We start from the raw sequence: 25,494 nt of genomic DNA, 5'->3' as shown, positions 1-25,494 counted from the left end.
CTTATCCCCTTTGGGAGGTACCCATAGGGGACAAAGAGATTGGGTTTGTAAGTGCCCCCTCACCAGTGGGGAGGTCAGAACATTTAAAAAGGAAATGGAGGTCCTGGTTGAGGATCCGGTGGGGTTGTCTGAACAAATTGATCAATTTTTGGGGCCCAGTCTGTATACCTGGGCTGAATTAATGTCTATTTTGAATATATTATTTACTGGGGAGGAAAGGGGACTTGTACGAGGAACTGCCATTAAAATATGGGACAGGGAACACCCGATTGGAGATGGGGATGCTGGACAGGGAGAGGTGAAGTTTCCCCTCAGAGACCCCCAGTGGGAAAACCAAAACCCGGAGCATAGAGAAGAAATGAGGGAATTGAAAGACCTGATTCTAAAAGGAATAAGGGAGGCAGTTCCGAAGTCACAGATTTTGATTAAAGCCTTTGAAATTAGACAGGAGAAAGATGAGACTCCCTCAGCTTTCTTGCAAAGATTAAGGGACTCAATGCGGAAATACTCTGGAATGAACCCTGAGGACCCAGTGGCACAGGGTCTTTTGAAAGTACATTTTGTGACAAAAGCATGGCCAGGCATACAGAGAAAGATACAGAAGATAGAAGGATGGAGCGAAAAACCATTAGATGAATTGTTGAGAGAGGCACAGAAAGTGTTTGTAAAGAGGGAGAGGACAAGGGGGAACATTTGATAGAGGGTTTGAGCGACAGGGGCAGAGATGGAAGTCGCTACAGGCAGGATGCTATTATTGTGGAAAGATAGGGCATTTTAAGCGGGAGTATCCTGATCTACAAAGGGAAGAAAAGGCAATTCCGCTTATGAATTTTGATGAAAAATAGGGGTGTCAGGGGTTCCTGCCCTCAGGGGCCCACCAGGAACCCTTGATAAACTTGAAGGTGGGACCGTGTAGGGAGGAGGTAATCTCCCTAGTAGATACGGGGCAGCACGGACATCGCCGAATTTAAACCAAAGAAAGTAGAAATGTTTACACGGTCAATTACTGTTTCGGGGGTGAAAGGGGAAGGATTTACTGTTCCAGTATTTGAACCTATGATGATAGAAGGTCCTAAGGATAGGATCACAGGGGAACTGCTGTATATCCCTGATATAGGAAGTAACTTACTGGGGAGAGATTTAATTATCCTTTTAGGACTGGAGATTGGAATTCAGGAAGAAGAATTAGTTGTACAACTGGCAATATTGACAGAGGATGCAGAGAGAGAGATAGACCCTATTGTATGGGCTAGAGAAGGGAATCGTGGAAAACTACAGATCCCTCCCCTTTTAATAAATTTAAAACGGAAAGGGGACGTTGTCTGTGAGCGACAATATCCCATTTCCATAGAAGGTAAACGGGGACTGCAGCCAGTAATTGAGGGACTGATTAGAGATAGTTTGTTGGAGCCATGTATGTCTCCTTATAATACCCCAATTCTACCAGTGCGGAAATCTGATGGAACTTATCGATTGGTGCAGGATTTGAGAACATTAAATCGAATAGTACAGATCAGGCACCCAGTGGTGCCAAACCCCTACACGTTATTAAGTAAGATCCCTCATGATCACAAATGGTTTAGTGTGATAGATTTAAAGGATGCCTTTTGGGCTTGTCCCTTGGCGGAGGAAAGATTTGGGACTATCCCCCTATGAAATCTTATTTGAATTACCTTATCTGGGAACACAGGGAGAATTGCCAATTCCCGAAACTAAAGATTTGTTTTTAAAGAAGTATATACTGGGCTTGTCCTCCTCTTTATCTTTCCTCAGAAAACAGGGTCTATTGGCACAGACTCCGCCCCTTGAATTTGCTGTTCATCCCATCCGGCCAGGAGATTGGGTCTTAATAAAATCATGGACAGAGACTAAGCTGCAGCCAGACTGGGAAGGGCCGTACCAGGCTCTTTTGACTACCGAAACGGCAATAAGGACGGCGGAGAAAGGCTGGACTCACTACATTCGGATCAAAGGGCCAGTGGACCCTCCAGTTGAGGAAGAAGTCTGGACAGCCGAATCAACGCAAGACCCGCTGAAACTCTGACTAAAGAGACTTTGAGTAATTGACTATACAGTGGCGATGCGGGCGCGGGATTATTTCTGTAAGATTGTATATTAAGCCTTTTTGTATTTTAGCATAATGATCAGAATACTGGGAATGCTTAGAGTTATGATGCTAGCCCTCTTGGTATTAGGATTTTGTCACATATCATTTTCATATGTATTATTAATGGTTCCTGAGTCTGATAATCCACAAGTAATAGACACTGATATATGTAGCTTAGTAAATTGTGGGAATGTAGCTAATCAGAGACAATACCGCAACTCAGAGATACATCTTAAGTCCTATGGGGATGGCCTCGGGGATGGTACCTGGTATAATGGTCTTGTCACAATACACCGGGCCCCCTTCTGACCAGCACCGATTGTCCCGATAAAAAGTGTAACCCCATATATTTAACGATAAGAAAAACCACATGGCACGAAGCAGTTTTGGGAGGTGGCACTTATGAGATACAATTAAATGAAACATTTGGGATTGAAATGAAAGCAAATAGGAAGGAGTTTGTGGGCTGTTGTTTTCGAATTAGCATAGGACAGGGAAAAATAGGTAGAATTACTGGGTAATGAGATACAACCCTTCACCCCTCCCGATAATCCTAAAGTAGTAAAAATTATAGAGGTAAAGGATTTGAAACAGACCATCGAGATAGAGACTGGGTACGGGGATACAAATGCCTGGGTTGAATGGGTAAAGTATACTGTAAAAAGTCTGAACAAAAGCAATTGTTATGCATGTGCCTCCGGTAGGCCAGTGGCCCAGGTGGTTCCCTTTCCGCTCGGGTGGAAGCAAGACAGGAAGTGCATGAAATGTATGATAGCCCTGTACCAGGATGAGACTGCATGGAATGATGGGAATATGTACCTCCTTATCTCTGATGTTCCCTCCCTTGGAGGAGAAAGATGCAAAAGTTCCCCCCACATTTTCCGCCGCAGTTGGAAATCACACGTCATGTGTGCACAGGCGAGGTACAAATCGGTCGAGAGATTTGGGGGAGCTGAAATTATGTACAGAGATTAAGAATGTTACCGAAACGGAGAAGGGAGGGAACTACTCAGCATTAAAGGTTCCCCGAGCGGATCTGTGGTGGTACTGTGGAGGAAAAATATTGAGACCCACTCTACCTCCGGATTGGAGAGGGATATGTGCAATTGTACAATTGGCAATTCCATTTACCCTGGCATTTGAGAAGGAAAAGATAGTAGGGAAAAAGAGAAGGGGTAAGAGATTACTGTTAGATAATTCTTTTGATGACAGGATTTATCTTGATTCGGTAGGAGTCCCGAGGGGAGTACCTGAATTCAAAGCTCGTAACCAGATTGCAGCAGGCTTTGAGTCAGCTCTCTTTTGGTGGGCAACAATTAATAAAAATGTAGATTGGATAAATTACATTTTTTATAATCAACAGCGATTTATAAATTATACAAGAGAGGCGGTTAAAGGAATATCAGAACAGCTTGATGCGACAAGTAGGATGGCATGGGAAAACAGAATAGCCCTTGATATGATTTTAGCAGAGAAAGGGGGTGGTGGTTTCCATCCTTACTTCCCTGATAGTAGTAGTCGGGGTATTGGTGGCCATTGGCTGTTGTGTCATACCCTGTATACGAGGGCTCACCCAGAGGCTGATTGAAACAGCCTTGGTGAAACGAATGCCCCTGAGGGGACATTTGACAGAGGAACTTTATCAACTAAATAATAAGGAGATGAGTGAGACTAAGATGGATGAAATCTCTGAAATGATGCTTGCGAATTTTGAGAACAATGTTTAAAAAAGAAAGAGACAAAAATGCAGAAGATAACAGATTGTAATGAAAAGAAAAAGGGGAAATTGTGGGATATAAATGAATTAAAGTTATTTCTGCAAGTATAAATTCTGATACAGAATAGGAATGAGAAAATACATATTCAGCAAAAAGAAAGCATGAGACGGGATTACAGAACAATGGTGGATATATGGGCAAACAGGAAAGCATCTGTTTCCCCCTTACACGGGGACATAGGAACAAACCCTAATCAAAGAGGTCAAAGTGGCCTCTGGATGGAAATAGATGCTGATAGAAGAAAAGATATGCCTAATCAATAATCTATAATAGACTGACGTCAAACACCCTTATGGGAGTCAGAGATAAGAGTTTGTCACGGACAAAACAGGATAAACAGAAGTTGTGGGATCAGTCTGAAGGAAATGAGTGACGTAAGCGAAGCAGGGAACAGACAATGGAATAAGGAAAAATATGGGGATTCAAACTGTATAAATTTCGAGAGTTTGTTGGATTTAGTGTGCATTTTGTCATTACCTTACCTGGTAATGAGACAGGGCACCCACCTATAGGTGTATAAATAAATGGCGGATTCAGATATTTGTCTCGGACTGAAATTATTAAAGTGAGTGAGCTTTTGTTTCTCACACTAACAACATCCTTACAAGTCGTTTCTCAACCCTTTCAAGTTTCACAACATTCTTCCCACTGAGTGATCCAATAGGCTGTGAACAATCTATTTTTGTTGGGGTGTAAGAGAGGGCAATTCTTAAGGCCAGTTAACTTTCACACTGTTTTTCTCTCAAATCTTTCCCCACTTACCCTAAACCTATGCCCTCTCGTTTAGGACCCCGACCCTGGGGAAAAGATATACAAAAGTTGAGCAGCCAAACAAATGCAAAAAGGACTAAGAAGTCGAGCCACAGATGGGGAAAAGAAAGTGGCTCCAGCCTTTTTTTCTCCTATTGACAATTGGACACTTCAAATCTGTCAGTAATACCACCCCCTAGGATCTCCAGCGTCTCTGTGGCAGCAAGCACTGCGCATGCTCCTCGGAGCCAGCAAGAAAACTGCGCCAGCTGCTCGCTGTCCGCGCATGCGGCTCGCGCCCTTCTTTTGATGGGCCAATAGGAAGCACTGGAGGACCGGAAAGAGACTGGTCATCCTGCCAATCAGAGCGCCCCTATTGTCTGAATGCGGAAGTTGGAGCATGAGTTTCGGAAGTTGCTGTTGTTGCTCCTCTCTCTCTGAATCAAGATTGAACTTCACCCTCGATTGCAACTTCCTTCCTCTGTCCAACATCTGTGAGTACCGCACTCTCTTTTCTAAATTCTGAGATTCAGTTGTTGACTTGCAGCAACTGAAAGGAAATGGGGTGAATCGGGGGTTGGGGGAACAGACTCTGCAAGCGTTGGTTCAGGTCTGTGTCCTCATTGGCAAACGCATTACCACAATGTGATGATTTTGCCTTTGCTGTGGAAGAAAATGCAGAAAAAAGGCCCATTGTTTAAATGGTGATATAGTGGGATGTGGACAAAGTGAGGACTGCACATGCTGGAGATTAGAGTCGAAAAGTGTGGTGCTGGAAAAGCACAGCAGGTCAAACAGTATCCGAGGACCAGGATTGTTTGTGATTTGGACACGAGCCCTTCGTCAGGAATGATGTGTGGATGTACAAAGGGGCGTCAACATCCTTCCACACCAGTCACTGCCAGTTGTCAGACTGGCAATCAGCAAGGCAAGTGGTATATTAGCAAGAGTTCAGAAGTTGGGATTGCTTTCTGTGATCAGGCAGCCATTGAATATATTCAAGCCTGCGTTCATCTGATTTCTGAACAACAAAAAAGTGGATGGTGATGGGGGAAGGCAAAAATAATGGTTTTAAGACCAGTACAGAACAGTTACAGAGTCATACAGCACAGAAACAGACACTTCAGCCCAACTAGTCCATGCTGAATATATTCACAAACTAAACTAGTCCCATGTAGTTTGGCCCATATCCCTCTGAACCTTTCCTACTCATGTACTTATCCAAATGTCTTTTAAATGTTGTTACTGTTCCTATATCCACCACTTCCTTAGGACATTGATTTCACACACAAACTACCCTCTTTCAAAAAAAGGTGTTCCTCATGTCTTTTTAAAATCTTTCTCCTCTCTCCTTAAAAGTTTGCTCCCTAATCTTGAAACCCCCATCTGAAGGAAACAGCACCAGCCACTCACCTCATTGACAACCCTCTTGGTTTTATAAGCTTCTCAACTTCCTGTGCTCCTGTGAAACAAGTCCCAGCCTATCCACTTAGATGTCGGTATATTCATATCCAGTTATGATCTGTTCAGTGCTGGTGCATGCTCAAAAGACCAAATGGCTACTCCTGCTCCCAATTCTCTCACACTGTGTCCAAGACAGCAAGAGACCATAAAACATAGGAGCAGAAATTAGGCCATTCAACCCATCAAGTCTGCTCATACCACACACCGTGGTTGATAAGTTTCTCAACCTCATTCTCCCACTTCCTCCCCGTAACCCTTGATCCCCTTGATACTCAAGAACCTATCTATCTCAGTTTTAAATACCCTCAGTGACCTAGCCTCCACAGCCTCATGTTGCAATAAATTCCACAGATTCACCACTCTCTGGCTGAAAAGTTTCTCCTTTATCTCCCTTCTAAAAGGGCTTCCCTTTTCTAGTCTCTGGTCTCTCCCACCAATGGAAACATCTTCCCAATGCCCACTTTGTTTAGGCCTTTCAATGTTCTGTATGTTTCAATTATATCTCCCCTGAGTGAGAGTGTGGGCCTGTGTTATGGACTAAGCCAGACCACTCAAAACATTCTTAAGCAGGCAGCCCCAGACCTTAACTTTGCAATTTGATTTGGTAAGTGCACAGTGAAAATTACCTGGAGTAAGTGAGCTCGGTTGACTACTAGATTTTAAAACAGACAAAAATTTATTCACAAAATTACACAATGAAACATAAAGATCAGAATAAATAACCCCTACAGAACTCAGCCTATCCAACTAGACTCAGTTATGCTGTTCTGAATATGCACAACAGTCCCAATAAGCCAACTCCCTTTGAAAACCAGTATAAATGGAACACATGCTTATAGGTTGAAGTTGAGAGGCGGAAAAGAGAGAGAGTTTCCGCATAGCTCCCTGTTGAACTGCCAACCAGTTCAATACTGAACTAAAACTGCTCAGCTCACTCCCCTTTCTTCATACAGGTCACTTCTAAAACATGACCAATTTGGCCTGAAGTCACACCTGTTTCCATAAAAACAAAAGGCCTTTCAAAATCCGTTTCATCCACGTTCAAACCAGACTGATCAGAACTCGGCCGGTTTATTACCTCTGAAAAAGTCATGGACAGAGTCTCCTTGAGCCAGGGAAAAGCTTTTAGTCAAAAAAGGAACTAGCTTTGTGCCACCTGTTAATCAGCATGAACCAGACCCTTCAGGATGAGGTACAGCAGGGATTAGGTTCAGCAAAGTGAGAATGGAGGGAGAGTGTGTGGGATGGAGATTTTCAGCTTCCAGGGAATAAGAGAGGAAAAAGAGTTTGCTGTAAATTAGAATTGATCGGATGGGCCAATGGACCGAGGAGTGGCAGATGGAGTTTAATTTAGAGAAATATGAGGTGTTGCATTTTGGTCAAGCAATCCAGGCAGGACTGGCACAGTGAAGGGGAGTGTCACAAAACAGAGATCTTGGAGTGCAGGTTCATGGTTCCTTGAAAGTGAGTTTTAGGAGGTCATGGAGCGGCTGTACAGGACATTGGTTAGGCCACTTTTAGAATACTGTATTCAGTTCTGGTCTCCCTGCTACAGGAAAGATGTTGTGAAACCTTGAAAGGGTTCAGAAAGGTTTTTCAAGGCTGTTGCCAGAGTTGGAGTGTTTAAGACACAGAAAGAGGTTAAATAGGCCGGTGAAAATTTTCCGTGGAGCACTGGAGGTTGAGGGGTGACTTTATAGATGTTTATAAGGGGCAGGATAGGATGAGTACCCAGGGTAGGGGAGTCCAAAACTAGACGGCATATGTTTGCGGTGAGAGGAAATGATTTAAAAGGGACCAGAGGAGCAACGTTTTCACAGAGGGTGATGGAGTCTGATACAATTACTACAAAATTTCAAAGGCATCTGGATGGGAATATGAAGTGGAAGAGTTTAGGGGGATATGGGCCAAATGCTGGCAAATGATTTAGATTAATTTAGGATTTCTTGTTGGCACAGATGAGTTGGGTTGAAGGGTCTGTTTCTGTGCTTATGACTCTAATCATCTTCGGTGAAAGCAGATGTGTGGTTGTGAAGACTGGACTTTCAGAGCAGCTTTCAAAGATGTTTTGCCTTGACTGGGAACAGAAGAAGTTGCAATTAAATCTTTTATTTGTGAGACAGCAACTGAATGAGTGAATACATCTTGGAAAGTGAGAATTCATTGAACTGTGGGGATGAAGCCCTACCCTATCCAGTCATTTCTGCTGGTAGATGAGACTCTTACTCAATAGGGGGAATAGATTTAGGACAGAGATGAGGAGGAACTGCTTTACCTGGAGAGTAGTGAATCTATGGAATTTTCTGCCAAGGAATCAGGAGAGGCAGCTTCATTAAGTATATTCAAGACACAGTTGGATGGGGTTTTGCAATGGTAGGGGAATTAAGGGGAGTTGGGACAATGGAGGTAGGAGTAGCTGAGACGATGGATAGGTCAGCCATGAGCTTAATGAATGGCAGAGCAGGCTCGATGAGCCAATGGCCTACTCCTGCTTCTATTACTATGGAACTATAACCCTGCATTTCCCATGGCTAACCCACCGAACCTGCACATCCCTGGACACTCTGGGCAATTTAGCCTGGCCAATCCAAATCAAGGCTGGTGAGCAATGTCGTGATGTGGAAATGAACATCAGAGAATGCTAGAAAGGGACAAGGAGAGTAAATATACCAGCAATCAAAACTGGATTCTAAAGATCACAAAAATGGAAACTAAAAACGGTGTGTCTGAATGTGTGCTGCATTGTAACAAAAGCGAATGAATTGACTGCACACATTGAAGAGAATAATTATGATCTGTGACTCCTAATGGAGACATGGCTTCAGAATGACAAGGATTGGATCCTGAAAATTGAGGGGGGTAGTCAAATGGAAAGTAAGAGAATGGGAGAGGTGCTAATGAAAGCTCTGATCACAGGGTAATCTGGTGTCAGCTCGGATTTCAGGTCCTGGTTTCTCTGTCCTCTGTTGATTTTCCTGTTCCAACAGAGTAAAATCTGGGTCTGCTCTCAGCTCTGCTGGATTTCTGCTGAAGCTTTGACCCCACCCCCACCCCTTTACACCTTCTGGAACAATAAAACATTGTGAATTGAGACCCAACCCACAATCTCCCAGACTCTCAAACCAATCAGACACAAGAGTGTAGTCATAGCATGGAATCAAACAAGAAAAATGAAACAAAGTTAAATATATAGGTGCTCGTGCTTAATTAGATTAGATTCCTATAGTATGGAAACAAGCCCTTCCACCCAAAAAGTCCACACTGACCCTCCAAAGAGTAACCCACCCAGACCCATTCCCCTACATTTACCCCTATCTAATGCACCTAACATTATGGGCAATTTAGCATGACGAATTCACCTGACCTGCGCAACTTTGGACTGTGGGAGGAAACAGGAGCACTCGGTGGAAACCCACTCAGATCCGGGGAGAATGTGCAAACTCCACACTGAATCAAACCCAGGTCCCTAGTGCTGTGAGGTAGCAGTACTAACCACTGAGCCACCATGCTACCCCCAAATGTTTGTTCATTAGGAACTAAACCAGAAATAGAGATTTCCCAGGATTCTTATACTGCCCTACTTGAGGAATACTCTCTCCCTTACATCTAACTATTAGCACCCAGCTATGATTTACAACAATATTTACACCAACGTAAATAAAGCATTTGTTATCGTACAGACACAGAGATATACAGCACGGAAAGAGACTTTTTCTCTCCCTCATGCATGCATGCACACACGTAACTGACAGGAAGTTCTAGGATTTACATATTATTGATACCTGCAACCCATTCTAAACGATGAAAGACTTAATCCAGGTCTGTTCAATATATCATTTCAGTGGCAGGACACTGTAATGTTTTTCCATGAATTCTGTGCCTTATGATCTTATTCTCCACAATCACCTGATGAAGGAGCAGCGCTGTTAACACCAGTCCTTCCAAATCAACCTGTTGGGTGTTTGATTTTTAACTTTGTCCAGGTTAGGTTGGATTGGCCAAGCTAAATTACTCATAGTGCTCAGGGATGTGCATTAGTCAGAGCACTAGGGGAATGGGTGTAGGTGGGTTATCCTTCGGAGGGTCGGTATGGACTCCTTGGGCCGAGTGGCCTGTTTCCACACTCTGGGAATTCTCTGAAAGGAAGGGATTACCCAATTGCAAACTGCAGGGCTGCGCAGGCGCAGTGCGCGGGGCTGTTGTCGGCCTTTCCCCGCCCCCTCGCTTCATCTATGACGTCATAACGCGGAAGTGGCCCTGTCCGTTTCAGAGTGAAACTCCCTCCCTCTGGGCAACTCTTCTTCCTGGGAGGGAGTGGGGGTAAAATCTGTTCAGTTCGAGCAACTGGAGTGATTCCAGGGAGGGGGCAGACTCTGCAAACTCAGGAATGTGTCTTAATTACCCGGGTGAGGAGGGATGGGATGGGGCTGTTTTCCCTCCCGCGCCAGAGACTTAGGGGTGACCTTATAGACTTTTTATAAACGTATGAGGGGCATGGATAGTGTAAATATACAAGGTCTTTACCTTGGGATGGGGGAGTCCAGAACCAGAAGATAATAGGTTTAAGGTGGGGGGAAGATTTAAAAGGGACCTAAGGGGCAACGTTTTCATGCAGAATGTCATGTGTGTAAGGAATGAGCTGCCAGAGGAAATGGTGGATGCTGGCATCTGGATGGGTGTTTGAATAGGAAGGGTTCAGAGGGATATGGGCCAAGTACTGACAAATGGGACTAGATTGATTTTGGGTATCAGGTTGGCACGGAAGAGATTGACCGAAGGGTCTGTTTCTGTGCTGTGTATCTCTATGACTCTGGCTTTCTACTAATATATGTACAGTTTCTCTCTGGTGTCGGTGTTAATGCTTTGATGTCTCCTTTCCCCCCACTTCCCAGAGACGTTAATGTGAGAACCGAGAGAGAGAGAGTGAGATGGTGCTTTCAATTTTGTGGAATAACTAAAGAAAAGAAAGTAGAAATGCTTGTTCTGAATTTCTACCCTGGACTGACACTGATGACTTTTGTAATCTCTTTTTACAGAGTATTTGGCGATCTGAGGACGGAAGTTTCAAAATTAACAGATGAAGGGCATATGCCTGAAACGTCGACGCTCCTGCTTCTCAGATGCTGTCTGACCAGCTGTGCTTTTCCAGCACTGACTGTCCAGTAACTACAGTCCTCACTTTGTTGTCAATGTCTGACTGCAACAATGTTTGACTGTTATTCTGTGAGAAGGAGCAAAGCTTTTTGGTTCCTGTTTGAGTACATTTTCAGCATCGGTGGGTCTGGGTGAGTGACCCTACTGTTGGCAGCGCACTGAGTGTGGAGCCAGAAACAGTTGTACAGCCTGGAAAGAGGAATTCACGGTGAGGAGGGGCTCTACACGCATTTGTGTACAGCTGAAGCTTCGGCCATGGAGAAACCTGAGGAATCCCACCCCGTGGAGGAATCGTGGAAGTGTGTCGACTGCGGGAAAGGCTTCCGTGCTCCATCTGCCCTGGAGATACATCGGCGCAGTCACACCGGAGAGAGGCCATTCATCTGCCCCAGGTGTGGGAAGGCCTTCAGCAATTCCTCCGCCCTACTGAGGCACCGATGGGTCCACACCGGGGAGAGGCCCTTCAGCTGCTCCAATTGCGGGAAGGACTTCAGCTATTCTTCTAACCTAAAGACCCACCGACAGGTCCACACGGGGGAGAGGCCGTTCTCCTGCACTGTGTGTGGGAAGGCCTTCAGCACCTCCTCCACCCTACTGACCCATTGGCGGGTCCACACTGGGGAGAGGCCATTCCCTTGTTCCGAGTGCAGGAAGGGATTCACTCAGGAGGGCAAGTTGCGGACGCACCAGCGGGTCCACACTGGGGAGAAGCCTTTCAGCTTCCCTGAGTGTGGGAAGGCCTTCAACGATTCCTCTGCCCTTCAGACCCACAAGTGGGTCCACACACAGGAGAGGCCTTTCCCCTGCACAGAGTGCGGCAAGATCTTCAGCAATTCCTCCTCCCTGCTGAAGCACCAGTGGGTCCACACAGGAGAGAGGCCCTTCAGCTGCCCCGAGTGTGGGAAGGGCTTTACCCAGGCGTCGGTCCTGCTGATCCACCAGCGGATCCACATAGGTGAGAAGCCTTTCTGCTGCCCTGAGTGTGGGAAGGGATTCACTCAGATGGGCAACTTGCGCACGCACCAGCGGGTCCACACGGGGGAGAAGCCCTTCATCTGTCCCAAGTGTGGGAAGGCCTTCAGCGATTCCTCCACCCGACTGAAACACCAGCGGGTCCACACGGGGGAGAGGCCCTTCAGCTGTCCCGAATGTGGGAAGGCCTTTAGCAATTCCTCTGACCTGCTGAAGCACCAGCGTGTCCACACGGGGGAGAGGCCATTCCCCTGTCCCGAATGTGGGAAGGCCTTCAGCGATTCCTCCGCCCTGGTGAAGCATCGGCGGGTCCACACGGGGGAGAGGCCCTTCAGCTGTCCCGAATGTGGGAAGGGCTTTACCCGGGCAGCCACCCTGCGGAGGCACCAAGGAGATCACGTGCCATTGCAGGGGGATTGAAGGAGCGACTATCGAGTACCAATATGGACTGGGCTACCAACCCAGTTCTGGAACTCCCAGGTTTGAATCCCACCGCAGCAGACAGCGGATTTGGAATTCGGTCAGAAATCTGGAGGTCAGAATCTAACAATGAAACCATCGGGTGGGGTTGGGGGGAAGCCCCATTCTGATTCAGTCACGTCCTTTTTAGGGAAGGAAACTGCTGTTGTGGCAAAGGATTCACTCAGTCATCGCAGCTGCATCCTTTATCTGGTCTGGCCTACATGTGGCTGCAGACCGACAGCAGTGTGGTTGAGTCCACCTGCTTCGCCCCACTTCTTTCCCTCCCGGCACATGGGCGGGGAGAAACTTACTTGGAGACAAGGTCTGGGTTGAAATCGCTGAGTGAAGCAATACTTCCTCCGGGTTAAGGCTGTACCAAGGATCCAATTACAAAGGGACAAGTCAGTGGTGACCAATAGTAAAGAAAATGGGGTGGGGGGCTGTGCTTTGACCTTGAGCTGTTAAAAAGCAGCTACTTTTTCAACACCTTTTTGCTGAGGTGATCTGGAGCTGTCACAAAGTTGGGTCACAATAAAGGTAACCTGAACTTACTGCTGGGCTCAGACTTTGAAAGCTTTGAGCTCCAACAGGTTTTTGTTTTAAAGCTGCTCATTTCTTTCAGCCTCCTGCACTAAGTTTCCAATGTCGTGTGTCAGATGGAGCAGTGAATAAGTAGCTGGTATCGTTAGAAATTGTAAATTTTTCAGGAGTGTAGAGTGCGTCGTTTCGTCGTTTTTACTGGCAGCACCAAGGTGTGCGCTGTGTTCGCGAGATATGATGTGGAGATGCCAGCATTGGACTGGGGTGGATAAAGTTAAAAATCACACAACACCAGGTTATAGTCCAACTGGTTTCTTTGGAAGCACTAACTTTCGGAGCGCTGCTCCTTCATCAGGTAGCTGTGGAGCAGGATCATAAGACACATATTTTATTGCAAAAATCACAGTGTCATGCAACTAATAGGATATATTGAACAAACCTAGAGTGCTGTTAAGCCATTCATCTTTTAGAATGGGTTGCAGGTTTTAGTTCGTTAAGACGTAAATCCCAGAACTACTTTTAAGTCATAGTCTTGAGATGACTTATGGTTTTTTTTTAAAAAGTGATATCTTAGCTCAGACAATGCATTACAGGTGTGAGCTTCGAGTCTATCAGTATCCCAATCTTGAATCAGACTGGTTCTATTTCCAAAATAGGAATTTATAAGATTCTGTGCTTTTTGAACAAAATTGAATGTATCTGCAAATATAATTCTGCCAAATTCACCCCATAGCGTTGTGCATATGTGTGCATGAGAGTGTGATTGTGTGCATGTCAGTTTGTGCATGCGAGTGTGCGTAAGACTGTGTGAACATTTGGTAGAGTGTGAGTGTGATGGAGTATAAGCCTGAGAGAGTGTTCGAGGGGGTGGGGTGTGTGTACATGTATGTGACTGAGAGAGGGAGCGTGTGTATGAGAGAGGTATGAATAAAAGCGAGCAGTTGCGTTTTGCGAAAACAAGGAAGGGCAGGACTTGTACAGTTAATGGTAGGGCCCTGGGTCATGTTGTAAAACAGAGACATTGGGGGAGTTAGGGTACATAGTTCTTTGAAAGTTGCATCATTGCTAGACAGGGAGGTTAAGAAGGCATTCAGCAGCATTGCCTCCACTGTTCACACCATTGAGTTGGGACATCTTGTTGAGGAACAGAATGTTGGTGAGGCCACTTTCCCGGTACTGAGTACAGCTCTGGGTGACCCTGTAAGAGGAAGAATACTATTAGAGAGGGTTTGGTAAAGATTTACCAGGACTGGAGGGTTTCCGTTGCAAGGAGAGGCTGGGACTTTTTTCACGAGAACACAGGAGGTTGAGGGGTGCACTCACTGAGATTTATAAAATCATGGAGTGGAGGTAAGGTGAATAGAAAGGTTCTTCTTAGTGTAGGGGAGCTCAAAGGTAGGAGGCATTTTTTTTAAGGTGAAAAGAGAGGTGTAAAAGGAACTGGGGAGCAACGTTTTGACAGAGGGTGGTTTACATGAGGAATGAACTTGCTGAGGAAGTGGGAGATGCAGGGACAGTTACAGCGTTTAAATTACATTTCGATGGGTACATGAAAAGAAAGGTTTAGAGGATTATGGGCCAAATACAGGCAAGTGGGACGAGTTCAGTTTGAGAATCCATGGATGATTTGGACCAAAGGGTCTGTTTCTGTGCTGTATATCTCTCTGAATCAGAAGTGAAACCAGTAGAATTCTGAAAGGGGCTTGACAGGATAGATGCAGATAAAATGTGCCTTTGTTGGGGAGGGTCACAGAATCCTGACAATGTGAAAGCAGGCCATTCGGCCCATCTATTCCACATTGGCCCTCCATACTGCATCCCATCCATACACACTCCCTTACTCCCTATTTTCCATGGCTAATCCATCCGAACCTGCACATCTCTGGACACTGTGGGTAATTTAGCATTGCCAATCCACCCTAATCTATAATTTACCTTCTCAAGAATGTAATCTAAGTACAGAGCTTTTCTAAGAAAAATGTCAGTCTGACTGGACATTGGGACACAAACAGAATTCACACCTCTCTTCGAAAAGCTCTGCATTTCAATGGCATTCTTGAGAAGGTAATTAAAACCAAACTCTGGGATTAACATACCAAAGAGCAGAAACCCATTCTAAAAGATGAAAGATTTAATCTAAAATTGTTTAATGTATCACATTTCCATAATACTTGACTCCTTTGACTATAAATTCCGTGACCATGATCTCATTCTCCACAACCACCTGATGAAGGAGCAGTGCTCCAAAAGATAGTGCTTCCAAACAAATCTGTTGGATTATAACCTGGTGTTGTGTGATTTTTAACTTTGTCCATGGAAACTCATGAGTTGTGGGACTGGTAACAGTTGTCATTTTGTGATCTGTTCCAAGTGAAATTTATCCTCTGCGCAGGCACAGGTGAACGGTCTGTTCTTTGACTTTGGGGATGACCAGGCTGGCAGTTATTAAATGCTTATGTTAACCAGCAGAAGCAAACTGTAGATCAGCAATCGTTACTCGATAGCCCTGGTAATCCTGTTGGGTCAACAGAGAGAGAGAGGGAGAGGATGTCACATCTAAAGTGCAAACAGAAAAGTTGTTTTGCTTGTTCAGTCAGTTGAGTTGGTTCTGCACTCAGATGAGAGTAGATACTGCTTTTAATGGATCATAATTAAACATATGATGGAACACCTTAATTTCAAGGAACGCTGAAAGGGCAAATTGAACTGTAACCTTGAAGAGAGATGTTTTTCCATTTCTAACCTTGGATACCCCAACTGAGACATTTTTACTGATAGCTCCATAATCATTTTACTGCTGGATTTTTTTCAGGGCAATTAATTTCTGGGAGAAAATTTCTACCCTGGGAAGGCGGGGAAATTTAAAGAAAAGGCTGTTAAAAGCATTTTAACTGTGGCCCCACGAGCTCTCGTGGGAGCAGTGCATTTGCTATAAACATTTCAGAGAAATTCTGTCGAACTGTTGGACTGAAAATAGTTTCCCCATTGAATGTTATTGAGAACATTGCACATTATAAAGTGCGTTCCTGAGGAACGGAGGAGGATTGAACTTGCCAACGTGAACCACATTTTGCAGAGAGAGGAAATTTCTCAGGATTGAAGAGGTTGATAGAAGTCAACAATTGTCAAATTATTTCATGAAAAGTACAGCTGGTATGGGGAGATGACTGGGGATCACAGAAGAGGAGTATCTGTAATGAGCACATAGAAACAAACCCTTCAGTCCAGGCCAACCAGATATCCTAAAGTAATCTAGTGACCTATTTGCCAGCATTTGGCCCATATCCCTCTGATTCCTTCCTTATTCATGTTCCCATCCAGATGCATTTTTTTTTCTTCAGAGAATACTTGAGTGATATATATATATATTATATATGTGTGTATATTTATATATGTGTGTATATATATATATGTGTGTGTATATATATATATGTGTGTGTATATATATATATGTGTGTGTGTATATATATATATGTGTGTGTATATATATATATGTGTGTGTATATATATATATGTGTGTGTATATGTATATGTGTGTATATATATATGTATATATGTATATATAATGTTCTTTACAATGTTTTTACTTCATTACCAGTGATTGTCTGTCATTGGTACATTGAGCATCATCTTTTTGTGATTCAACAGATGTGATTTGAATTGAATTCTGTAAGATGGTTTTGTATTTTATTTACCTTTGTGTGAAAGATTTACTTTTCATGACTTTATTAAAATATCTTAATGTATTATAATGAAGCAGCTAATTTATTCTGAAATTATTTCAATTAGTTGGTCAATTGCCGAATAATAGCTGCATAACTGTTGTAAATATTAACACCCAGGAAAGCTATTTTGTTTAATATATTTGTAAAGATCTTATCAAAACTATAAGATTGTTTTTCATAGGAAATAAAATTTGCAATGTTTTATTAAATGGTTGAAAGTAACTTTGCACTTAATTGCTCTGTTTGGGATTAAACATTGTGATTTTGATAAAAATAGTCTTTCAGAGTTCATGGTGAGTGTATTAACAAATGAATGTTGCCATTTGCTCTTGAATTACCTCCAGCTCAATTTGAAATTCTTGAATGAGTTGAATAAGGGGTACAACGTGAATATGTATTGCACTTTGCTGAAATTCTCTGCACTGCCAATGTATTTGGTTAAACAAGATATGTATCTCTCTTGATAACTTTGTATTTCTTTGATATTTTATTTGTCAGTGCTAGTGCCCAAACATCCTAAATAAAAACGTTTTGGCATTTGGTGAAGTTGTGAATTTTCAGTCTGTTTCACAATTAAAGACACAACCAATCTAAAGATTAAATACATATAACAACGTCAAAGAGATTGGGATAATAGAAAGTCAACATGTAGAATTGCCAATGAAACATAAACCGTGGCTGCTCTGAATTTGGTACAGACTGAATATCAATTGAAATGATCAGAATTAGTAGACATGATGGCATTGTGCGCAAACTGTGTGTAGTGTGAGTTCAGAATTTTTCTGATCACTTAATTCTGACACATGCAGTGATGGTAGCACCCTAATCTGTTTTATTTGTTCATGGACTGTGAGCATCACTGGCAAAGCCAGTATTTTTCATCATCCCTTATTTTCCTTAAATATTGGGTGAGGACAAGATGAGGTTGAGTTGCAAGGTCTACTGGCTTACCCTGTCCCCGACCAAACAGAGACTTTGGGAGGAGAACAAAAATTGGAAGTTTACTTAAATATTGATGCTCCCATTTATCTCTCTCAAAAGGCAATTGTTTGGTCCATCAAATTTGTAATGGATCTTTTATAGAGTCATAGAGATGTACAGCACAGTATTCTTCCAGTAACAGAGTGACCAGAACTGTACTCAGTGCTCTAGAAGTGGCCTCACCAACATCCTGTACAACCTCAACATGATGTCCCAACTCCTATACGCAGTGGGGGGAACAATAAATGCAATGGTGCTAAATACCTTCTTAACCACCCTGTCCACCAATGATGCAACTTTCAAAGAACTATGTATCTGAATGCCCCTCCACCTCAATGTTTCTCTGTTTCACAACATGATCCAGGGCCCTACCATTAACTGTACAAGTCCTGCCCTTCCTTGTTTTAGGAAAATGCAAGCCGTCACTTTTATTCATACCTCTCTCACAGCTAACCGATGAAGGAGCAGTGTTCCGAAAGCAAGTGCTTCCAAATAAACCTGTTGGATTATAACCTGGTGTTGTGTGAATTTTAACTTTGTACACCCCAGTCCATTACCAGCTACTCCACATTGTTTCTAGTGAATACAGCCCACATCGCACAGTGCTACCTGTAAACTTTACAATGCTGATGTAACAACACATTACCTGCAGTCTGAAAAGTTTACAATTTCTAACAATACTAGCTCCTCATTCACTGCTCCATCTGATACACGACATTGGAAACTTCGTGCAGGAGGCTGAAAGAAATGAGCAGCTTTAAAACAAAAACCTCTTGGAGCTCAAAGCTTTTAATGAGAGCTTGAGACCGGCGATAAGTTCAGGTAACCTTTATTGTGACAACTTTGTTACAGCTTCAGATTCCCCCCAGTAAAAAGGCATGGAAAACGTAGCTGCTTTTTAAACAACTCTAGGTCAAAGCGCGCAAACACCATCCCACCTCACTTCCTTTACTATTGGTAACCACCAAGTTGTCCCTTTGTAATTGGATCCTTGGTACAACCTTAATCCAGAGGAAGTGTTGCCTCAGTCAGCAATTTCAACCCATACCTTGTCTCCATGTAAGATTCTCCCAGCCCATCTGCTGGGGGAGGGTGGTTGGAGAGTTGGGGCAGTAGAGAGTCAACAAGACTGCTGTGGGTTTGGAGTCACCTGTTGGTGAGACCAGGTAAAGGATACAGCTAGGGTGGAACAAGCAGATATCCACAGAGCTGCTTTTGAGGCGATGAGCCAAGAGTTTGGAAATGAGACTAGAACAGTGAGGGGCTTTAAATCGTGATCGAAATGAAGCAGGCACCTGAGGATTAATGTGTTTTATTTCCCAATGCAAGATACTGCTTCACAAAGTTGGGACAATGGAAGAAGCAGTGATGGTGATTATCTTTGGCTGTTCACCTTGTGAATGTTCCCATTGCTGCGCATGTCCGTGTTAACGTCAGAACTCTGCAGTATGGGGGCGCAATGGATGACGCATCTGACTCCACCTCCCTGTTTGAAATACAGCTCACAGCTTCTTCACACACCCCAATTAATCTTTCTCATTGTCCTGAAGCCGGCATACGGTTTGAATTCCCGATCTGCGGGAGTGGGAATCTTTTCACTGTCTCGCGTCAGTCAGTGTCCCTGAGAACATCAGAGTCACGTCACAGCGCTGTCAGAGGAGGGGAAGCTGAAAGAGCCCCACACGCTGCTCACGGGCACATTTCACTTTCCCCAACTCACCGCCCCAACCACTGCGGCTTCTGGGAGTGGAAAGGGAACAAACACCAAAACCCAGTCTCAGCTTTGTAAATCTTCAGGAAATAAGAAAGCTGTTCATCCCTTTGGATCTTCCATCCTGGCCTGACAGCGTTGATTTTAAATGGCTGTCCAGTTAGTGCCGATTCGTTTTGGCTGAAAAAAATATTCCTTATCTCATCCCAGCATTTCTTGCCACAGAGAACTGTGCGGCAGAGTTCATGTATATATTTCCTTGTATGGTATTTTGTAAATAACATTCGTTTGCGGGTTGTTTGTATCGGGTATTTCAGGTTCATTAGCCGCTGTTTAAGTGTATTGATAGGTTTGTGGGCTACCATGATGCTGAGAGGGTTGAGTTGTCTGGACATCATTTCACAGATGTCTTTAATGTAAAGTAATGTGGCTAGGGTTTCTGCACACGTTGTGTCTGCTTGTGTCAATTTGTTGATGTGAAATCGGCACACTGGGTTTATTGGTTCGGCAAAAGTGAGGACTGCAGATGCTGGAAACCAGAGTTTAGATCAGAGTGGTGCTGGAAAAGCACAGCAGGTCAGACAGCTTCCGAGGAGCAGGAAAATCGCCGTTTCGGGCAAAAGCCCTTCATCAGGAATAGAGGCAGGACGCCTCCAGGGTGGAGAGATAAATTGGTAGGGGGGGGGGGTGGGGAGCTGAGCAGAAGGTAGCAAAGAGTACAATAGGTGAATGGGGTGGGGATGGAGGTGGCAGGTCAGAGAGGGGGGTGGAGCGGATAGGTGGTCAGGGAGATTGGCAGGTAGGACAGGTCAGCTGTAAGGTTGGAACTGAGGTAAGGTGGGGGGAGGGGAAATGAGGAAACTGGTGAAGTCCACATTGATGTCCTGGGGGTTGAATGTATCCGAGGCGGAAGATGCGGCGTTCTTCCTCCATGCATCGGATGGGGAGGGAGCGGCGATGGAGAAGGCCTCGGACCTGCATGTCCTCGGCAGAGTGGGGGGGGGGGGGGTGTTGAAATGTTGGGCCATAAGGCGATGGGGTTGATTGGTGCGGTTGTCCTGGAGATGTTCCCTCAGCGCTGTGACTTTACTCTGCGAGGAGTCTCCAGTCTCCCCAATGTAGAGGAGACCGCATCGGGAGCAATGGATACAAGAAATGATATTGGGAGATGCACAGGTGAAAGCCTTCGATATACCGCGGCTCGGGTTCGATTTTCGGGCAGGTAAGTCATTTCTAGCAGATCTGACACCATGCATTGACATCTCCCTGGTGGTCTAGTGGTTAGGATTCGGCGCTCTCACCGCCGCGGTCCGGGTTCGATTCCCGGTCAGGGAAGCAATTTTCTGTGGGGTCTGTTGGCGACCCGTTCTTCTTAAATGCGCTGTACAGTTATTGATTGGTCTTCGAAGTTCCTGGGTGCTCGAGTGTGTCGTGTCTCGTTGAAATAGTGTCCTGATTCAGATTTGTTTGTATGTGCAGGGATGATTGCTTCTGTAGCTAAGTTCTTGGTTCGCGTGCGTTGTTTTCCTGTAGACGCTGTTTTGAATTTACCATTCACTGTTCGCTCTACTGTGACATCGAGAAATGGCACTTTGTTGTTGTTCTCCTCTTTTGTGAATTTTATGCCAGTAAGGAGATTGTTGATGGTGTTGTAGGTTTCCTCTAATTTGTTTCATTTTTTGATGACAAAAGTGTCATCACTGTAGCGGACCCAAAGTTTGGGTTGGATCGTTGGAAGGGCTGTTTGTTCGAGTCTCTGCATTATTGCTTCTGCTAGGAATCCTGACACTGGTGGTTTCATGGGTGTTCCGTTGATTTGTTTGAGGCTTGTTACTGAATATGAAGTGGGTGATAAGGCGCAGTTCCACGAGCTGGATAGTGCTATCTTTGCTGATGAAGTTGGTGCTGTATTTGTGACTTTGGTTCTTCGAGTAGTGTCTCCAGTTTTCTTTGGTCACGTTGATGTTAATGGTTGTGAACAGGCTGTTATGCCAAAGGACAACATTATTCCATCATCTTCGATCTTGGTGTCTTTGGTGTTCAGGAATTCTTGGATGGAATAAATGGAGTGGTGTGAATCTTCGACTTGGTGATTTAGTCTTCAATGGAGGCCTTTGACTAGTCTGTATATTGGTGTTCCAAGTAGTGAGACTATGGCCTGAAGGGGGCTCCTGGTTTGAAGAGGAGGAGAACAACAACAAAGTGCCATTCTTAGATGTCACAGTAGAGCGAACAGTCAATGGGGAACTTCAAACTAACGTTGACAGAAAAACAACACACACAAACCAAGTGCGAAACCATAGAAACAATCATCCCAACACCCACAAACTAAGCTGCATCAGGACATTATTTCAACGAGCCACTACACACTGCAGCACAGAGAAACTACGAAGAGCAGAAGAGGAATACGTATATAGTGTATTTAAGGAGAACGGGTACCCAATAAACCCAGTCCGCCGGTTTCTCACTGATGCTTCCAAGCTGACTTTCAAAAATTCGGTTTGTCCCTCCATTCTTTCCTGCTTGTTTTTTGTAGGGTTTGTAAGTTTTCACAATCCTCTGACTGAGTATTGGAGTTGGGAAGTTATGTTGTGGCTGTACAGGACATTGGTTAGACCACCTTTGGAATATTGTGTGCAATTCTGGTCTCCCTCCTGTCAGAAGGATATTGTGAAATTTGAAAGGGTTCTGAAGCACCAATGGGTCCACAGAGGGGAAGAGGCCCTTCTGCTGCCCTGAGTGCGGGAAGGCCTTCAGTGATTCCTCTGCCCTGCTGACGCACCAGTTGGTCCACACCGGGGAAGGCCGTTCTCCGGCCCCAAGTGCGAGATGGCCTTCAGCAGTTCTTCCCACCTGCTGAGACACCAGTGGGTCCACACCGAGGAGAGGCCATTCTTCTGCCCAGATGTCACAGTGCAGGAAGGGCTTTGCTCTTTCCTCCGACCTGCTGGCCCATTGGTGGGTCCACATTGGGGAGAGGTCGTTCAATTGCCCTAAGTGCAGGAAGGCCTTCAGCAATTCCTCAGCCCTGCTGAGGCACCAGTCCGTCCACACCGTGGAGAGGCCCTTCAGCTGGCACGGCTGTGGGAAGAGGTTCATGTTTTCCTGCAACTTGCGGAAGCACCAGCGGGGGCACCAGCGCTCCCAGCAATCAGATCCCACTGGTGACGCTGCCTTCGGTCACACCCCAGGACTGAACCTCTGCCAGTTCTGACAGTGGGTGCAGTGGGAGAGTAGGTGGGCTGTTTTTGTTTTCTGCTGGACTGCAAGTGCCTCCCCTACACCCCACAACCACAACCCCATGGTGCCTCAGGGTTAGCACTGCTGCCTCATGGCACCGGAACCCAGGATCAATTCCACCCTAGGGGGTCTGTGTGCAATATACGGAGGGTAGAAAAATGGATCTGAGTAGGTTACTCTTCGGAAGATCAGTGCAGATGTGTTGGGCTGAAGGTCCTGGTTCCACATTGTAGGAGTTCTACGATACTATGAGCTTTGCTTTCAATGGACACTGCTGCTCATTGAGCCAGGGACTGCACATTGCCAATGAAATGTTCCAGAGAAACCTAAGACCGCAAGACCATCGGAGCAGAAGTTAGTCCATTCGGCCCGTCAAGTCTTCTCTGCCATTCTTTAGTGACAAAAGTAGTGCAGATGAGATTAGCTACAATGTGGAAGCAGACCATTTGTCCCAACAAGTCCACACCGACCCTCCGAAGACTAACCCATCCAGACCCGTTTCCCTTTGACTAATGTACCTAACTCCATGGGCAATTAAGCATTGCCAATCCACATGACCTGCACATCTTTGGTTTATGGAAGAAAGCAGGATCACCCAGAGAAAACCCACGCAGACACTGGGAGAATGTGCAAACTCCTCACAGACAGCCACCCAAGGCTGGAATCAAACCTGGGTCCAGGGCACTATGAGGCTGCAGTGGTAACACTGAGCCACTACATGTTGCAACCCGTAGCAGGCAAGCAGGAGGTTGGGAGAATACAGCAAGCCAGGCAGCACCAGGATGTGGAGTAGTCAGCGTTTTGGTATTAACCCTTCTTCAGGACTGAAACGCTAACTTCTCTATGAGAAACGATTTACGGGAATATTGCTGAGGGTTGGAGGGTTTGAGCTACAGGGAGAGGCTGAATAGGATGGGGCTGTTTTCACTGGAGCATCGGAGGCAGAGGAGTGACCCAATAGAAGTTACAAAATTATGAGGGATATTGACAGGGTAATAGACAAGGTCTTTTCCCTGGGATGGGGGAGTCCAGAACTAGAGGGCATAGGTTTAGAGTAAAAGGCGAAATATATTAAAGGGACAACGTCTTCATGCAGAGGGTGGTATATATATGAAATAAGCTGCCAGCGTATATGGGTCAGGTGCTGTCAAATGGGACTAGATTAATTTAGGATATCAGCTCAGCATGGACAAGTTGGACAGAAGGGTCTGTTTCCATGCTGTACGTGTCTCTGACTACTGGTCCTGAAGTAAATTTAAAAGAGAGTCCAAGTAAATTTGAATAGTTCAATCTTGTTGAGCTCACCTCCTGAAAAGTTTCAAATGAATCCCTCTGAGAGATACTGTTTAAACATGCTGAGTTGCACAAAGTATCCCATCAAGGTTCAAAACAAACCCAGAGTTGAAGACGTCAGAAGTCAGAACACCAAGGGGACAAAACTGATCACAATATTCCAAGTGCAGCCTCATCAACGTCCTGTATAACTACAACATAACTTGCCAACATCTATACTCAATTCCCTAATTGATGAAGGCCAGTGTGCTGAAAACTTTCTTCATTGCCTTGTGTATCGATGTTATCAGAGATATAGGACCTACTTTAAACTGATCCACAATCCAGTTTCTGGGAGCACAGAAGCAGAGTAGTGCTGCGTGAGTGTGCTGGGCAGATGAACCAGAGATCGATGGGTCAAAACCATGTGACCCTATTGCTCAATGTCTCCGTAAGCTGCTTTCATTTACAATGGTGCTCTGTTCTGTATCTTGCCTTTGCATGCTTCCCAAAGCTTCTTCAGTGGAGGAGTGACAGCTGGAGCCCAGGAGTTCAACGACCCCCCCCCCCCCCCCCCCCCCAAGGAAGGTCCAAGCTCCAAGAAGCGGGCGGTAAGGCTGCAGGCTGGGTTTGATCAAGGATTGTATTTTTAACTCATTTAAATGGTATCTACTGTATGGGGTTATGGTTCACATTAAAACCAGAGGATCATATCAGAGTGTTTATATTTAGCAGTGCTAGTTGGTAAAATACACTCTCTGGAGGAGCACCTTCTATGATGCTGCATTACTTGCCTTAATGCACTTCTCCCATTTCTTATCTCCCATCTTGATTTTATATTTTTTTGGTCAAATTTAATTTCATATTAATCAGACTTGGTATTCAGTGAGTGCTATTAATTTGTTTCTTCGAATATTGTAAGTCAAAGTTAATGCTGTAATTTCATTTCTGATGTCAGAGTTTGACATTGAATGTGCAGGTGTGAATACCAGTAAGTTGTGAAAATACATCAAGAACTTGTGGATTTTAACAAAAACAGCAGTTCACTGATATTCATGGCATTGTCTCATTTGGGAGTGATGATTCAAATCTGACCAACAAACCGTTTCATGCAGTGACCCAATTTAATTAAAATATTCTTTAATTTAATTAAAGAGAATAACTCTGGCAGGCTAAGATTTATGCAATCTATTTATAAGATTATTTCCACTGCGCGCAATATGGTCTCATCCAGATTGGGGAAACTGGACGCCAACTAGCGGAACGTTTCAGGGAACAACTCTGGGACAATAAAACCAAACGACCGACGGCCCTGTGTCTGAACAATTTAACTCCCCC

At 44.7% G+C, this 25,494-nt stretch overlaps 1 protein-coding gene and 1 non-coding gene across 3 annotated transcripts; both read left to right on the top strand.

Annotated features, from left to right (window-relative positions):
- The first annotated feature begins 5,049 nt into the window (after nucleotides 1-5,049).
- LOC148144285 (uncharacterized) lies at nucleotides 5,050-13,087 on the top strand. Of its 2 annotated transcripts, none has more exons than XM_087974665.1 (2): nucleotides 5,050-5,129; nucleotides 11,136-13,087. In XM_087974665.1, the coding sequence occupies exon 2, from the start codon at nucleotides 11,509-11,511 to the stop codon at nucleotides 12,643-12,645; it is 1,137 nt and encodes a 378-aa protein (XP_087830791.1). In that variant the 5' UTR covers nucleotides 5,050-5,129; nucleotides 11,136-11,508; the 3' UTR covers nucleotides 12,646-13,087. The 2 variants fall into 2 exon arrangements, with proteins under 2 accessions (XP_087830791.1, XP_087830790.1); XM_087974664.1 differs by lacking the exon at nucleotides 5,050-5,129 and adding an exon at nucleotides 10,373-10,505.
- Nucleotides 13,088-20,907: 7,820 nt separating this feature from the next.
- trnae-cuc (transfer RNA glutamic acid (anticodon CUC)) lies at nucleotides 20,908-20,979 on the top strand. The gene has a single exon. It is a non-coding gene; the product is annotated as a tRNA-Glu (tRNA).
- The last annotated feature ends 4,515 nt before the right edge of the window (nucleotides 20,980-25,494 follow it).

Source organism: Chiloscyllium plagiosum, unplaced genomic scaffold, assembly GCF_037043375.1.
Source record: "Chiloscyllium plagiosum isolate Xiang-an unplaced genomic scaffold, Cpla_swu_hap1 HiC_scaffold_27, whole genome shotgun sequence".
Classification (NCBI taxonomy): domain Eukaryota; kingdom Metazoa; phylum Chordata; class Chondrichthyes; order Orectolobiformes; family Hemiscylliidae; genus Chiloscyllium; species Chiloscyllium plagiosum.
Note: the sequence above shows the minus strand (reverse complement) of the source record. Positions and strands in the feature narration are given on the sequence as shown.